The 17,875-nt window shown below is 44.3% G+C and overlaps 2 protein-coding genes across 6 annotated transcripts in view; one reads left to right on the plus strand and one right to left on the minus strand.

Annotated features, from left to right (window-relative positions):
- ITP (ion transport peptide) overlaps positions 1 to 15,878 on the minus strand; it is a 23,197-nt gene extending 7,319 nt beyond the window's left edge. Inside the window, exons 1-3 of one of the 5 annotated variants that reach the window (XM_026811441.1) lie at positions 15,491 to 15,878; positions 1,221 to 1,789; positions 784 to 904 (exon numbers count right to left, since the gene is read on the minus strand). In XM_026811441.1, coding sequence (XP_026667242.1) covers positions 784 to 904; positions 1,221 to 1,786 — 687 coding nt within the window. In that variant the 5' untranslated portion in view covers positions 1,787 to 1,789; positions 15,491 to 15,878. The other 4 variants (XM_026811442.1, XM_018020199.2, XM_026811440.1 and 1 more) reach the window with 4 other exon arrangements.
- Positions 2,021 to 17,818, plus strand: LOC108622358 (uncharacterized). Its single transcript, XM_026811438.1, has 4 exons — positions 2,021 to 2,294; positions 16,503 to 17,199; positions 17,277 to 17,470; positions 17,554 to 17,818. Exons 1-4 carry the CDS (start codon positions 2,195 to 2,197, stop codon positions 17,691 to 17,693), a joined length of 1,131 nt encoding a protein of 376 aa, XP_026667239.1. The 5' UTR covers positions 2,021 to 2,194; the 3' UTR covers positions 17,694 to 17,818.
- The last annotated feature ends 57 nt before the right edge of the window (positions 17,819 to 17,875 follow it).

Here is a 17,875-nt window from a genome sequence, read left to right on the forward strand (position 1 = left end):
ATACTTAATTGGATATTTCCTTCTATACTTTTTAGCACGTAGCTATTTATTATTAGCATTGTTCTTCCGACATCTGATTTCTTTTTAATTATAGAAAATGCGTTTTTCTAAGGTACATAAACCTTTGGGATTGACTGTATAGCCAATACATCCTTAAGGCGACGCGCAAAATGTGTAAAAAGTATTTCAGGTGCAGAAATATTTAGGCACGGTGTGCATAAAAAATCCTTCCTCGTTTCTTAGCTTCACCTTCGGAGATCATTGATTAACGTATCGTTTGATCAATTTGGATTTACCTAAATAAACGTACAGCATGCGTGAATGTCGTGTATGTCATCGTGTGTGTCGTGTACATCGTTGAGTTGCGCTTCGTGAATTCTTGAGTTGCCGTCAATGGCAAACTGTTTGTGTGTCGATCGAGAAAACAACTAGCCCGTGCGTAATAATTGTTGATAACTATCGATTCATTGGCGAGCAACGTAACCAAACGTGTAAGAAAAACATATGGAAAGAAAACAAGTGACGCGATAAACGAAGAAGGAGGATTCAGAGAATTAAATGTAAAGAACGCAAAGAGAATTTGTGCAATGTCTGAGAATGTTAATGATTGGAAAACGTTAGTTGAAGATGATGAAACGGGAGAGAACGTTAAGGTAGTCGGGATCACTTTTGAACGGAGGAAGGAGTAGAGAGGAGCATGTTTGTTTGATAAACGGTACGCGTTTAAAGCGGAAAAATGAAAGTATGCGAAAAAGAAATCATAAACAGAAAAAAATAAGCTACCTAAACCCCGGGTTCCGCTCCGTGTAGTTGTTTGATCCACGTTTGGACCTTCTCCGTCTCGTCTTGCAACAACAGCACTTCTAAGCATCCTTTGAAGTAGAGTGACGTAAAGCAGTTTTCCCTGAAAAATATTCCAAAATACAAATGCCAAGTATGAGTACGATCAACTTGCGACATGTAGCGTATCGTTATATCTCGATCCGTCCTTTATCTGAAAACAAGTCTGTAAATGTTGGGACAATCTTCGAATGAAGAAAACATAATTCGTTAGGTGCTCACGATATGTACCTATAATGGATGTCAAATGTTGATGGAAAAATATTTGGGAGAGAGAAGACAATGGAAAATTGATTCCTTCATCGATGGTTGTCCCGATGCGTAAAATACGACGCACGTAATATTTGCGAAATGTCGAAGAAATGAGCGTGAATAGTTACCTGCATAGTTGATGCAACTGGGGTTCCCGAAACAGGTTGTAGCAATCCTCGCAGATACGATCCAGCCGGGCAAAGATACTCTTGTCGTATATACCTTTACATTGGATATCGATGAAGGACCTTTTACCCAAGGGATGTCCATTCAAGATGCCAGCGTCCGTTAGACCGATGCACGACGAGACGAGTAACAGCGTCACAGACCAGGCTAACACGGAGACGAGTCTTGGACAGGGTATCGATACGATCGACGATTCGTTCGGTAACGAAGATAGCCTCGAGCAGGAGGTTTGCTGCACGCTCCAGGAATAGGACGACAGGTTTGGTGTCGACCACGTCGTCGACGATGGCAAGAAGATAGACGACGGCGGCGGCGGTGACGGTTGCGAGGACGACGAGGGCGTAAGCGATGACGACAAAGGCGACAGCGACGTGGAACCTGACGTAGACATCGTCATTGATGTCGCCGGTGACAACGAAACGGTCGGGATGGATGATCGAGACGTCGAGAGTGGCAACGCTAACGACGAAAAGGATGACGACGATCGAAGCCTCTGTTGTCGATGCATAGTCTAGAATCAGATTAAAAAACGAAATGAAAATCCGGCCAAAATTGTTTCATTCATTTGTTAACAATGACAGAATAAATAATGAATACAACTGTAGTTAGGAAGGTACAGCGGGTACCGTCGTAGGAAATCAGATTTAAATCGACGCTTCTTATCCGAGACGAAATAACCAGAAGAGAAGTGAAGAAGAAGAAAGAAAGAAGACTCGAGAGGATATATTGAGCAGTATTGAATTCTCAGATCGACGGGAGGATGAAATAATTATGAAATCAAAGTTAGTAAGAGTAACAAGTGAATATTCTCTGCACAGAATTGGATTGTACAGTTTGGAGAAAAAGAATCGATCTTGTTACTCTCTTTTCGGACCGGCCTATAAAAGCGATCGTCGGTTCTTGCCATTTTATCGGCATGACAGCAACAAACTGCGACAACGATGACGATGACAACGAGGATTGGTCCTGGCCGGATACCTACACGGCATCTCTTCATGAAGAGCGCTTCGAGAGAGGTAAAAGTAAAGATGTAAACCACTCGTAACCAGTCCCGCGGTAGTCGCTATGAATGGACCACACGCAGGTAGGCCCCACCTGTAAACGTCCTGAGCCGACAACTTCATTAAGCGGAGTTGAAACGGCGCACACCACGGTACTGCATAGCAATGCGCTCGTGAAGGCGAACGAAGGGTGCCTTCTTATGCCCGATGATACGGGCCAATGCGAGATTCTTCAACACGCTATGTTGCTCTCTCTATCTCTTTTTCCTTCCCTCTCTTCCTCCTCCACTCTCGGTCTGATCGAGCGGCACCTGCACACTCCGAAGAGGAGAGCGTTTCGCTCACAGGTTCTCTTTTTTCGGAACATAATCACCGCTCCCGGGTGGGATCTTATTTTTAGCCACCGACCGATTCTCGGAACTCTCAAACCGCCCCATTCTCTATATCGGACCCCACCTGGTAATTGCCTGCAGCCCGATAATTTGCCTCTAAAGTCGTTCAGTCCTGATCGTTAAAGATCGTCCCATAGATTTCCAGAACGAATATGATCACCACTCCGCCTATTGTCGATTATTCATCCCTCGATCACCGGTACTAAAGATATATACCACTGATCAATCTTACAAAACAGTTTCTCATTCATCAAATCACACGAATCTGCTTACAAACGGAAAAGTCTATTTTAATTCTGTTCTACAACTGTAATGAACTTGAAAGTTTGTTGCGGATAAAAAATAAATTAAAAAAGAGCACAGGATAGAGGGAACGGGGTTTTGGGGTGAAAAACTGTAGAGCCACGTTGGAGATCGCGGAACGGGTGGCGGAATACAAAGGGTGAAGAGAACAGAGATAGCGGAGAGCAGAGAGCAAACTGAGTGTACGTAAACGAAGAAAAAGTCAATGGAGACCGGTTACTCGACAGGTGAGGTCTTTCCTCGGCCGAGCCATGCACAGGTGTGCAATCTGTAAATCCCCCTTAGCAAAAAACTATACACTCTTCGACACCGCTTCACGGCTCTGACGTGCGCTCTTATAGCCGAATCATTAGTTACACACATATTTATGTTAGATGCAATAAGTATAATTATATGAACAGCGTCCACGCGAGACTATTTTATTCGATTCTGAAATCGTACCATCCACATTGTTAAGTCATCGTACGTTCTCTTCTAATCGAAGGAGCATGCAAGAGATATTCCAGAAAAGTAGCAGTGCGTGCGCGCCGTTTCGTTCTCTCTCATATTACGCAATCCGTTCCGAGAAAGCGGAATCGCGAGTCGCACACAATTACCAAAAAAGATGAAAAAAGGAAGATTGCGTAACCTTGCGATCCTTGTTTAAGCAGAGAGTGCAGTTAACGAGATACAAGCACATAGAATTATTCTCGAAACAAATAACGAAGTAAGGAGTGGAAAATTGGGAGCCGAATCGTAATATCTTACTTGTTCAACGGGCGACTCGAATGCACAGGAAAAACTAGAAAATTTCGGATAGCTGATGAAGTGTAAATGTCAGGTTTAAAGAGCGGAAAAAGGGAATAGTGCCGGAATTGTTGGAATCGAATCGAATCGAATCGGGTCGAGTCGGGTCCGGTCCGGAGGCGGGTCCGGTTGACGGGGATAAGAGGAAGGAGCCACACACACGAGACGAGGCGAAAGAGACTATATCGTTAGATACATGGCCGGCTCTTCTCACCAGGTGGTCCTCTTCCCGTGCCGGATGACTCAATCGTGAGAAGGAGTTGCTCGACGGGCTCACTGAGGGGACTCGCTGGGATCGGGACCGCGTGCGCTTCACGGCTTGCTCTCGGTTTGTCTGTCTCCTACCACATTCGTCCAATCCGTTTATACGTGTAAGCGACATCGACCAGTATTCTCGACCTCCTTCCCTGGCTTTCCTCGTGCCCATCAGCGAGCTTACGCGATATGCATTTCTGCCCAGACGCGATAGCGTTATGCGTACATAGTTATGTATTTGCGTAGACTATTCTGGTTAAACATGTGTCTTGTACGAATTTGATGAAACGCTCTTTCTAGTTTTATTCGCGCGTGGCGGATGAAATGCAGAAATGAATGACTTGATAAGCAGCAATCGAGTAGAACGGAAAGACAAGATGCTATGTAAAACGTTAAGTAGACAGTTTTGTTATTCGCGTAAAAGTAACGTTTTATGCTGTAATCTTGTTGTAAAGTATGCGTAGAAACAGAGCGGAGGAAGCGGGATAAAAAAACGAAAGGAGTCGAAAAAAAGTAAAAGGAACCATTTGAACGATGAGCCGAGAAGGATCGACGCAAAAACTGACCAGAGAGTAAAAAGAAAATAAGGAGAAACGAATCGTAAATCAAGCGACAACGAGGTGGCTAGAATCGAGCCGCGACAGCGCTACCGGTGATCTCTAAGTTGATCTACGAATTTGTATGCTCGGTGTGTCACGTCCACCTGTTATATGTACCTATTCGTTTCGCCACTCCTACGCATGTTCGTTTTCGTTCTACTTTCTTTTTTCCTTTCGTCGCCGACATAACTCGCAACGCAAGCATTGCGTTCTTGAGTTTACAAGACGGGGCGTCTTTCAACATATTTATTTATGAATGCTACTTCATGGTCGAATCGTGTGTCGCATATTACGGCGAAATCAAATTCCCGATGAAACGAGTCCGGATGATACGGTAGAGAGGAGGTAGAATAACAGAGAAACATTTATAAAGCTGAAATGATCGATAACGGAGGAGAGAAGGAATACCAAAGTCTGTCTGTCGTTCGAGCAAGATGTTCGAGAACTTTCTGCTCGACTCGAACGTAGTTAGAGCTACTTTGAAAGTGCCGCGAAAGTGCTGGTTATCTGGTCACGATTGAAGATCAAAAGAGGTGGGATAGGGAATGGTTGGATGGAAGGAGAGGCGAGGAAAGAACCAAAGGGAAGGGAAGAAGAGAAGAGAAAGAAAACGGAGGGCGAGGGTTGCAGGAGCGGAGCGAGCGGGAAGGTGAAACGGACGTGCGCGCGGAAAGAAGCCGAAGAACTGAACTCTGGAGGAGAAGGAGAGATAGGCGGGTTGAACGGACGACGGAGGATCGAGGCGGCGCGGTGCGGCACGGCGTCCTCGATCGCCGGGATCTTGGAGCAAAACTAACGATCTCCGCAGCTCGCTTGCAAGATCAACGCGACGATAATTTAATACACGAGGATCACCACCCAGGTGTGCTCTGACGTGTACAGATGCTGTTTGTAACCTCGACGAGAAGGAAAAGACTGAGTCGACAGAAGCGGGGAATATCTCTATACGAACTGTACATACTGTATATTCCAAATGCGAATACGGGCTCTCGTTCTCTTCCTTTCCCTCTGTCACGCACATGTTCTTTACCTCTTTTCACCTTTTCTTCTGTTTTCTTCTACATCTATAGTACGTATTCTCTTTTTACCGATGCAGACAAAATCACGTACGCCCGCACGCTCATACATCTACAGTTGCCAGTGGAACATTTCTTTTTATCTCTAATCGCGCATCCTTGGAAAAATTTAAACGTTATTCCAGAAGTAGGAATATTTCCGATAACAGCGAGCAGTACCAAATGCGGAGAGGGTACGGTTTTATAGCGTCACACATTTTTCGTAGAAACAGTTCGATACGTCGAATTGTTAATTATGGGAAAGAGAAAACAGAAGAGGATACATAATGTACATGCGTTGTTCGTTGATTCTCGAAGAGAAGGCTACATAAATAGAAGAGTCAATGACGTCAATCGTTCGCGTTAATTACATAAGGACAGTCCTATTAACCTATGCCGACGGCGAAGACGATTAAGCGTTAAATGATTCTGATAAAATCTCTGAGTCCGGTTATCCATCGAATCGGAAACTTTACTGCTTCTTTCTATTTTTCCAACGGAATATTCTCTACGCGGCGTACACTTGATATACATAGGATGCATACCAACGTATCCAAGTGTACAACGATTGAGCCACAATCGAGTAACATTTCGTCTAACTAACTCGATAGACCGATGCACGTCCGAATCTTCTCGTCCTGTATAATGCGTTCAAGTTTATGTAGTATTACGTGGAATGGGACGCACAGCTGGACAAGAATAAGCTTAACGACTGCTAACCTTGATCCATTTATAGCAATAGAATTTGACGAAGAAAGAGGCGAATTAAATAAGACACGCGGCGGAATGCATCAACTAACTTGGTGAACCCGCGGTAAAACTTTCATTAAACGTATGCAGCTGTGTCTCGTACGCGTTCTTATTTCGGATTAGAGCTGGACATCGCTCGTTTCATGGTAGCTGACTTACGTTCTTCTATCTAGTATACTTCGTCATTCATATAGGGTCAAGGCCCAAAGTACAATTAACGAGCTAGCAATCTTAATATTAGTGATCATTTGTATGTAATCATTCATCTAATCGATGAGAAATTTGTGTATAATTGGTAAAAGTATATCAAGTTTCTTGTAATGATTGAGTACGTTGAAGTACGAGCAAACCGACATGAGGCTAACGCGATTCTCTGGCGGCCAATCGTTACGTCGTAAGGCAATCGCTTCAAGTTATTTCGATGAAATTCGTGGAATAGATGAGGTTTCTCGTGACCGGCTCGAGCTCGTGTGCAAGGCAAGGCAAAGCAAGGCAAGGCAAGGCGAAGCGAGTCAAGCAAAGCACAGCTGCGTCCGCATGCAACTTCGTATGCAATGCACGTAGTCGACGCGCGGGTATTTGCGAAGGAATGTTCAACAGGTGTGTCGCTCGGATTGAGCTTTATGCGCGCGTACACGCCTTTCCATTCGCCCTTCCTTCTTCTTTCTACCTTTCTCCCTTCTGTATTCCAATTTTTCTGCTCACGGCGAACCAATAGTACCGTAGCCTACCGCAGTTAGTGCACATATATACCGAGCTGAAAGAGGCCGATTACGGATTAGAAAGTATCGCGATGGAACGCAGTTAATAATCAAAGTATCATACGCTTAGGTAAAGAAGATATGTTTTCCCGACTTTTCAACTTCCGCCCCGTATTTTCCCCACTAGTTTTCAACGCATTCAATTTCCTCATTCGCACAACTCTTTCCCTGAGACAAATTTACATATTCCGACTGTCGGAACACTTTAAAAGTATTCGGAGATTATCGGCAATAACGATCGAACAAATAAACGCCGAGATGGATGGAACATCACGAGAGAGCATAGCGTTGTGAGACCGTGATCGGAACGATCCGAACGAACGACAGTAGAAATGACTATCACAGAGCAGCCTTTGTCCTACATACGCGAGATCGTGTGTAGTTTGCACTTCTCGAGACTAACCGGGAGCCTGACCAGCCGGATCGCGTAAATAAATCGTGCACGATTCTCCCCTCGTGCTCTCGAGCTGGAGAGAACCATTCTAGGCGTACACTGAAAATGAGAAAAAACGCGTATTGCCGCTACCAACACCCGCAACTCGAGTAACACACGAGCACGACTGCGCGCGTTCGTGCACTTTCTCGCCGTTACCGACTTGTTGCTTTCGACATTCGATTTCGGTTCATGTAACTACAGAATAATGATACGTACTATGTACAGCGGTTACAAGAGCTATTGGCACACGCCACGTTTATTTTAACGGAGGCTGTATAAATAGAAGAACGTTTAAATTCAATTGACAAATCGATTTCTACACGTACGCTAAATTTACGATGCAACATTTGAGGCACAATTCTAATAAAGATGTTAAAGACGAGGAAGAATCGATGGATGGGCCGTCCTGACAATCCTGCATAGCCATGATACCGGAAACGCGAACAGTGTAACTGAATCGGATCTGTACGCAACGGTATTGTAGTTAGCGTACAAATTAATAGTGTAAAGAAGAATATGAGCAAAAACAGAAACAAGTGCAGAAGGAAGAACAAGAGGAGAGTCGCAGTGGATTCTGCTGGCAGCAACATCGCGATTGCACATTAGCTTCGAACAGTGTAGTGGGGCAAAGCCGCGTTCCGGCAGACAGCTTGGCGTCCTATGGTTCGCATTACAAGCTGTTGCTTTTCTCTGTCTTTCGCTTCTCTCGTTTCGCTTCACTGCATCTTGCGCTTCACGTTTTATCGTCTTTTCCATCGATACTCGAACGTGCCCGCGTCCACCTCTTTTTCCCTTTACTTTTTGCCCTTCGTTTTTATTTCTATCCGTTCGTTACTTTTTCATTTCTTTCTCTTTTGTCAATCGCGACCTCGGAGAGTCTACATGCGGATCTACTTCGAACAATTTTCATAAAGTGGCCCTCGATATGTATAACGTAAGGCCACCTTGCGCACGTGGCCGAATTTATAGTCTGCACCAATTTATAGTGTTATAACTCTCTCTGAGTAGGAGTATCGTCAGAAACTTTCTAAAATTTCATTCGGTCCTGATTCGTTAATAACGATTGAACCGTTCACGGAGTGAAATAAAATTCTGTGATACTAGAACCGATCGCAAGGCTGCAAACTATTTACGTTTCTACATGGTTACCAGAAAATGCGCACGCTCAGTGGGAGAGTTTCTCAAGAGGCGTGTCGCTGCAGCTTGGAGCTACAGGTGGCTGTACCTCATTCCTGCTACTCTTTCCCTCATTTCCTCCTAGCTATTTCTAGTATCTCTGCTAATATGTATCTACTGCTACAATCTCTACTACTCTGTCCTAACTTCCTGCGCTTTTCTCTTTCCTTTACCCAAATCCCTTTTCAAATTCTGCTAAATTTTCAACGTTTATTGCAACGTTGCTTTTAATTCGCTCATAGAAATCGATATAGTTTTTACAATTTCAGACATCGATTCTTTTCCTTCTCACATAACGGTTTTTGTTTTTATTCCGTTCCGTCAGCGTCTCGAGAAAGACGTAAGCATCCGAGCGAAGAATACTCTTGAATCCCTGTCCTTCCCGCTTTCTTGTATATTAGTCTTTTAAGCATGAGTCAACTCGTGTTTGGCCCTCGCCCGGCTCTGACCGAGTAAAAGATTCTCTGAATGAACTCTAAAGATAGAGACCCCCTGTTACCCTTTCGTTCTCCGTCTCGTTCCGACCTTTTCGTTTGTTCCTCACACAAATACCCGTGTCCTTTTTTCTTCTTCTTTCTTTTCTCTCTCATTTCTTTTTCTCCTCCTCGTTCCGTCTCTCTCTCGTCCTAACATCACTTCTTCCAGCAGCTTCTTTTCCCTTGCTCGTTAGTCTTCCCGATATCATGGTAGAATTTAATTCTTTGACAACGTGCGGTTAAATTTGAACGCTCGAAATTAACTCGTGCCTTCGGAGTACTCGTCCGTGAGAGTTTTACACTCGCTTCGCGGACTGCTCGATTACATGGATTTAAAATGAAAATTCAAAGGTATCCAGTAGAATAATATCGATAAACCTTTTCAACTAATATTACCGCAAATGAATAATTATCTACGCTAGTAAATATATGAATTTCATGAAAGGATAACGAATATTACAAGTATTTGCTTATCGTGTCGCATATCTTAATTTCTTGTCACAATTGCAAAGTATTTGTAGGATTTCTAAATGTTACGTAGACGAAATCAATAAGGCATCGATCGATGGTGCAAGATTGTACGTCGCACGATAAAAATGCAACGGAATTCTCATGTATGAAAGTTTCCTTCCGCTTTCTCATGGCTTTTGAACCTATTTTAATTTTCTTTCCTACTTTTTGTAAATGTATCTTAATATCCCCCTGTTCTTATCCTTTCTCTCTCTCTCACTCTCTCAGTATCTATTCTAAAATTTCTTTTTGCAGTGTTATTGCTTATTCCAAATAAAATGTTTGCTCTTCTTTCTCTCCCTTTTTCTTCATTTTACTCTATCTTCAACCCCCAATTTCAGAATGCGAGCGTGCCAACTCCCTCTTCTCTATTCTAAAAATTTATACTCACTCTTGATCACTCTCTCTTCGTGGCAAACAATAATCCGGTGAGGATCTTGGTCCCTATCACGAAGGGAAACAAGGATTTCCTACGTTCTCTATAGAATCAATTGATTATTCCAGATTCTTCGTGCAAAGTCTTATTCAAATTGAAAAAAACCTCACTGATAACCAGAAAATGATCGATTTTAAAAGAAACTATTTGACCGGTTCGCACTTTATCTAGACGATAACATTCGCAGTTGAATCACGGTTATGTCGACATGTCGCATCATCGTTTTCACGGTTCTCTTTAGCTCGCGTGGAAAACACTTCCTTCTTCGAGGGTGTTCCTCAAACGTCGCGGAAGGAAACATGCGAGACAAGTACCACCGCGGAACTGTGGTATCGCGATCTCGAGAAAGGCGCGCGCGCGCGGCAGAATGCCCGCCGCCCGCCTCCTCGGCCACCCACCCCCTTACGGCCCCAACACCGTCGAGACCGTCGCATCCAGACTGAACAACTAAGAGATATATCGAAGGACAGCCGTTCTCCGACGCGAACCATCGCGCACAGGTGGGCCGTGCGTGACAATACGATCCGATTGGCCTTTAAACTATACCTACAACAGATTTCCTTTTCGCTTCTCTCTCTCTATCTTTCTAGACGGACCACTCCCACTCCTTTCAATTATGTCTATTTGTCTGCCTATCCACGTTCATTCATTTTATTGGAGAATTTCGATGATCTGGCACGCTCGTCGATGCAAGATCTGCTAACCGCGGTAGGAATAAGGAAAGCGAGCAATCCATCGAATTGACTTTTAAATATCAACACAGTCTGATCTCCGAGGTAAAATCGGGTTACTCGAGGCTACATGCTTTCATCGTCATCAGCATATCAGCAGCTTCATAATCGTCACTGTTGTCGCTACTACAATCTAAATAACTAACAAAATAATCTTCGCTGAACATCATCTTGACTAAACAGTAACACGATCTTTGGTAACGTCAACGGTACTTCCACTTGTCATGAACATTTACTATCATTCATATCTATTATCGTGTCCTTACACCGTCATGCTTGTTTTCCACGTATATGGGGCATTACGCAAGGTTTCGGACTTGGAATAATATTTATCAGACTATAACTGATGAATGAGTAACGGACGTTATACGATTGTCTCAATGGAGAAAAACTTTGTGTAATTGTATTCGAAGAACTCATACGATTCACTGTTTTTCTACCGTTATGGTTTTTCCTGAATATCATAAGCGAAGTTAATTCGTGTCTTACCATAACTATGCACTTTAGAAACTGTCTCGTCACGGTTCGCGTAAACCTGCGTCACGGTTGCATCAACTAAAACACAACTGAAAGTAAATTACGTCATTTTCCCCTATTCAGAGCCATGTGTAGCAGGTCTTTGTCGAGTTTTCGGAAACCGTTTGACGTGAAAGTCGTCTAGAGAGGAAATTATTTTTTCCAAAAAGTGTACGTTCCGTTTTTAAAACGAAAAATTCTTACGCACAAAATGTTGCTTTATTTTCTCTTGAATTATACGAGTACTAACAGATCAGAAAAATAAAGCAAATTTCGATCAGAAGTGGAACAGAAATAGAATGTTGCATGAAACAAACAGGTATGAAAAAGAAAGGTCGGTAGAATACGGGTCTGTTTAAAACATGAGTTCAGAATTTTTCTGAGAGCAGTTCGATGTAGGCTTGTACCGAGGAACAATTAATTTTTCTTTCGAACATTCACTCTCGAAACTCACGTAGCGAATCGCAAAGTTGACACGGCTTCTCGTAGCGCGGTGACGGTCGTTGTCCCCCATGGTGGATTGTACACACCGGCAGCTTCATTTCCCTCGGCGAACACCGAATCGAGTCGAGATCAGTTCCACTGATTCGTTCAGAATTCAAGGAAACCTCATCGTCGATTACGGAAGATATTTGTTTAATGAAACCAGAGCGAGAGCGTAGCTATACGAATGCGACAGGGAAAAAAGCGCGTGAGCCTTGTCTCGCTTTCGTTCTTGCTAACGGATCACTTTGCTCCGTGTTATCACCCTTCTTCCGTTCTTCACGCTTTACAAGACCCTTACTTCATTTCTTTTCCTATGTTCTTGCCACTATTTTAGTTATATAACATCGAACTTTATCACGATTAAAGACTGTCAACAGGCGAGGAGGGTTGATAGGTTTTAATGTCTGTATCCGTGCCAGTCAGCGCACACGCTCCGGCTAATTTTCTCACAGGCTTGGCTTCGTCATCGGCTAGCTGTCTCCTCGCGACAGTCGAATCGTACGCGAGATGCGATCAAACGAGAAATCCTTAGAACTTTTTTTCAGCCCATCTCCGTTGCTTTCCGTTTCGAATCCTCGATTCGTATCTCGTTTCTGATTATTTCGTAGTTCCTCGAAATTTTTACCTGTTACTCTTTTTTTCTCCTCCCCTTCCAGCGTCGCTGCCGCCGCTACAACCACCACCACCGGCACCACAACCGCCACCTCCACTTACACCTTCACTTCCACTTCCACCTCCACCCTCGAGAATCACGTCCACCACTACCTTCACCTCCTTTTCCTTCGTCTATGCACCACTCCTTCTTCACCGCGTGATTTCTCTCGTTCGTGACCCTCTTCCTCCTTTCCTTCCTATTCCTCCTTTCGTTTCCTTTAGGAGAATTCCAACAACTAGCTTAACACCGACCTTCCCTCGGAACGAACAGAAGGTATGCCGCCGACGCTTCCTCACGCGACGACGCGCCTACGAGAGTTACGCTACATGCGTGCTTTCGTTCTTCCTTGTTCAAACGACCCCGTGTATTCTGAATGATCAGCAATTCGGCACAGACACAACACGGAAAGATCACACGTAGACCATTATAATACTTCTACCAAGTTGGAATTGACGAGCGGGTTGCGCCGAGACAATAGGGCGGATTAACGGTAGATGATAGATTTAAACACTTGGGAAGAAGACGATTGAAATATGAAAAATAGAATGTACGAAACGAAACGACACGCGGCACTAATTTATCGGGTTCGGAGCAAAGAGCAAAAGCAAGCATCGGTGATAGAGTAACCAATCACGGTGAATACTGACTCGGGATCAGACTGGTTGCGTAGGGCTGCGAGTCACGCACACGCTTCGGCATCCTCCTCTGTGTTGCGGTCGGGCCCCTCTGTAGGTACGGCTCTGCCACTTAACGCGAATGGACGGTTAAAAGGACGTATGTATGCCCTCCTGTACGAGTCAACCGGCCACTCGAAACAACTACGATCAGTCTAGGTTCCTCCGTAACCCGTTCATTGCTGACCTCCCTCCTTCGATGCCTACGCTGCACGTATACTCCTCGCCTGCCTCGCATCCCCCGGGATCCCCTTGCCCGCGTTTCGTCGTCTTTCAACCGTATGTCGTATCTACATACCTGCCTTTGCACGCGTGTCATCGTGATCGTGTTCTCCCGCAGTGAACCGTATTGAGTCACCAAACCGAACGGATAGATTGCTCCATTTACTAGTACGCGTATTGCGCCTACGTACGCACAAGCGTGATGATAAAGTATGTATTTTTCGTGAGATCTACTGAGGTTCCGCGTCTCGAGAAGAAGGAAGAAGTTTAATGAGCCAGGGAAAAAAGAGAGCATAGGACGAATGTCCTTTCCTGACGAACCGAACGAGCTATAAATAGCTCAGCGACTTCACTGAAAACGGAAAGTAGCTCGCCTTCGGGTTGCGTAGAAAATTCCCAGAATAACTTCGTGGATCGGTGTTTGCCCGCGGTCAGATTGCGCTGGCATGCACCCGCGATTATGGTAGCAATCACATTGAACCCGCGCGATTTGCCTCTCGGCTTCCCCTTTCTCCCTTTAGACGAATTTCGATTCGCAATTCTTATCACTCCGATGCAAATAATTCTCGTTAACCGTAATACTAGCTACTTTCTTCTCACTGTCAACAAATTTACTCAAGAGAGAAAACTGATATTTCTTCGAGAAGATGTACCACGTATTTACACGATTCATGCACGCGTTCTGATTTTCCGTATTACATCGTTCGGTTACATCATTCGATGCAGCCGTTCCTCAACGACCGGATCGAAATTATATTCCAGGCAACTATGAAAACCACGGTATACATCAACGATCGCACACTTAATTGGGAATGAAATGAAAATTTCATTAGGGAATGAAATTCTAGATGATCGAATAGAATCATTACAGAAAGAATGTTCTTCGCGCAATTGTAAAGCGCGTAAAAGCGTGAATTTGATACAAGAGGAGTTTTTTCGAGTTGACAACGAATGGGAACGCGGATAAAACATTGGAGGGCGTAAAATTACCATCCTTGGCGGGTGACGTTTGAGATACATATCGTTCTCGTGCGACCGCGCCAAGATGCAATTGATGTAAATTAAAGCGAACGATTAGAGAAGGCGAGGGAACGGTCGTTCTTTTCTCGATATATCGTATCGAGACAGCTGGTTGCATTCATACATGTACGTAACGCGCATGCCGTTTCATCGTCAGTTATTCGCCTTTTAAACGATCATGTCTATTCATTGAGAGGCTTGCTCAGAAATGGAACGCGACGACAACAACCGAATCAGTCGCACGAAGAGAACGTAGTTATCGGAATTGAAGAGAATAAAAGAAGCGGAGAACTCGAGTATTTCAATCCTATTAAAGATAATAACGTAGTTTGGAATAAATCAACGAATCGGTGAATAAGATTTCATACGAATTCACTTTTAATCTTTGGTGCAATGTGGTCGATTTAACGAAATTGAAACCGAAGTGAACAATTGCCGATCGTTCACTTTCAGTTCTACCGAATCAATCGTGTTCTACAAACGAAGCAAACTATGTACGTAATACTTGGGTATACTTGTCGCATGCCTAAGGGTGACTTCCTTTTGACGCTGTTCGACTGATCCCCTTATGACGTACCTTACTTACATACAGTAGTGCGCGCTTAGTATACACTAGCTTACGTACAATAATTTGCGGCAAAGTGAATTTCAAGCGTACACTAACCAGGCATCACTGTAAGCAAGTACTTGTACGCATCATTCGTTGTCCTGTTTCGTCCCATTTTCGCGCTTCATTCCCTGGTCACGATACGATACGCGATACTCGAGACATTTAGACATACGACACTCGACACCCGACACTGAATACCGAGGTCAAATTCAAACCTTAGAGAGACGACGATAACGTTACTTATGTTAAGGTCTCGGATCGGAGTCGTCTCCAAAACCGGAACACTTTCTGGTGGTCGATCGAGATATCAGCGACTAGGAATGATACTTTTCTTTTTTTAATCGGTATCTCGAAAGACGTACCTTGATGCGGTAGTTTCTCGAATAGGCAGCAACGGCACAACGAACGGAATCCTTCTGATCTGAGCGTCGCGGCGCTCAGCGTCTAATATACACCTCACGGCGGGTGTTCGGTGCGCGCGTCCTTCTCTTCTAGGGAAAGAACCCCTTTCTTCGCCACCCCTTCAATGCCGCCCAGAGAATCGCTGCCCCCCGGTTTCTCGCGTCAGTTTCGAGTTACCTCCCTCGGCACCACCAGCTGCCCGCCTAATTGCGAACAAGCAGAAATAGAGCCTGCAATCTTCTCTCTCACAAATAACGAGTAGCTTACGTTTTCCTTTCCTTTCGTTCCGGCGTCTTCCCTTACGTCTTTCAGATCCTTCATCCTCCTTCTATCCTTTGCTCTATTCTATTACCATCCATCGTTTCTCTGATTTTTTCATCGTTTCATTTCTCTCTCTCTCTCTCTCTCCCACTCCCTCCCACCGTCTTCTCCTTTGACCTTCCGAAGGCTCTTCTATGTTTTAAATTTGTCTCTCCTCAAGATTGAACTTGCGTACGTAGGTACGAGACGCAATATTGCAGGCTACAATTCATGAACTGACGAAGGGAAAGGATAGAATTGTGGGCGTTGAGGAGAGAAGAAAAGTCGGTTGATCAACGATAATTTTGGGATACACGTGGAACGGCGGAGAAATTGCCTTGAGTACACGTGTCGTCGCGCTCTCGCTGAACTCGTGGATGCCAGGGGTGCGGAGAACGTCGAACCACTGTAACCATTAGACACATGCACCCTACGAACACGCGTGTGTACGCTGGCGTATGAAAAAAATAGAAAGCCGGTGACGTTGAAAAGTAGCTGTTGATTTTATCTAGAGAAGAAAATACATAGTAATAAACAGGGCTATAAATAAGGTCGGCGCGTAAATTGCGAGCGAGCACGTCTGACAATTTGCGACCACCGCATTTATCTTATTTTCTAAAAAGAAGCCACGTTTCTGCCGCTATTTTATCCGGTTGTTTTTCTATCTCGTAGGAACGGCACGGAATATTGGCACGATGCACGTGCCAGAAAGCGTATTCGTATCGAACACATCTTCCCCGGAAGACGCGATGGTCTCGCGAGGCTATTCCGGTATTTTGGTAGCGAAGAATTGGGTTCTCGTTCATGGTTCCATGCTAGCTTCTGTCTTATCCCGATCTCAGGAGTTCGTCGACATGATTACATCCATGATTTCTGCAGATCTAATTATGATCCCAGCATCGGATCCACTGTTTAGTGACTTGACGTTTTGCATTTATCGTGACCACTTATTAGAGGGATCAGGAAGGATCATATCTCTTTGGAAATGTCCACTTTTAGATGATGCATTAAAGAATACTGTTCGCGATTGGACCTTCGAAAACTTTGATCGCCTCTTGTTACCAATCTTTCTGGTAATCAAAGTTGAACCTCTCGTGAACGAGATGAGAGGGCGAAAACAATTGAAGGCAAATAAAACGGAAGTCGAACAAGTGTTGCGTCAACTCGCGAAGCAAGCAGCTAGCTTGGAACCTACAAAAGGAGCTGCCGTCGAATTAATTTCGACACCTTTCGGAAATGCTTTTTTCATTGATTCCATCAGTCGCGGTGTCATTGGAAATTTGCTGGGAATCAACAAGTGTCTCATTCTGATGGACCTGACTGCTTTCCCCGGCTGCGAAGGTTCTCCTGTATTTTTAATCAACAACCGGTAATCAATCGCACTTTTTCTCTCTCTCGCTTCCCATTCAATTTATTCCTGGACGCTAATTTCATATAATCTACCAGCGGCGATAAAAGTATTTGCGGCATGATAATCGCGTCATTAAGCCGGTGCCGTGGAGAATGGGTAAATTATACTTTCGCTGTGAACCTGTTACCGTCGCTGAAGCTAATTCTCCAAAGTCGTATGCCGAAAGACGAATCTCGATATTCAACCTGCTCGACTTTCTCTTTCTCTCGATGGAATTGCCTCAACATCGGTGGGTAAACATTTATTTTTTTATTTTCTTTCCTTTTTTTCCGTTCACACGAGTTTCTTATATGGTCGCGTTTATCGTTACAGACTGTCTTGAAAGAAACATCGCGATCGTGAAATGTGGGCCGAACTGGGGCACCGGTATTCTGGTGGATGAACAAAGCGGAACGTTCATAACTTGTGCACATGTCGTTAGAACGGTACGGGAAAATGTGAACGTCCTCTAACTTTTTCCGAAAATGCTTACAACATTTCTAGGCATCACCAACAGGAATTGAACTTACAAATGGTAATATCGCATCGCGCGAAGACGGATCGAAATGGTCTGCGAAAGCGAATTTGATTTACAAAGCAGAGGTTGACGAACCTTACGATATCGCTGTACTGAGGATCGATTCCAAATCCAGAA

This window comes from Ceratina calcarata, unplaced genomic scaffold, assembly GCF_001652005.2.
Source record: "Ceratina calcarata isolate Rehan_Ccalc_2016 unplaced genomic scaffold, ASM165200v1 scaffold219.2, whole genome shotgun sequence".
In the NCBI taxonomy this organism is placed as follows: domain Eukaryota; kingdom Metazoa; phylum Arthropoda; class Insecta; order Hymenoptera; family Apidae; genus Ceratina; species Ceratina calcarata.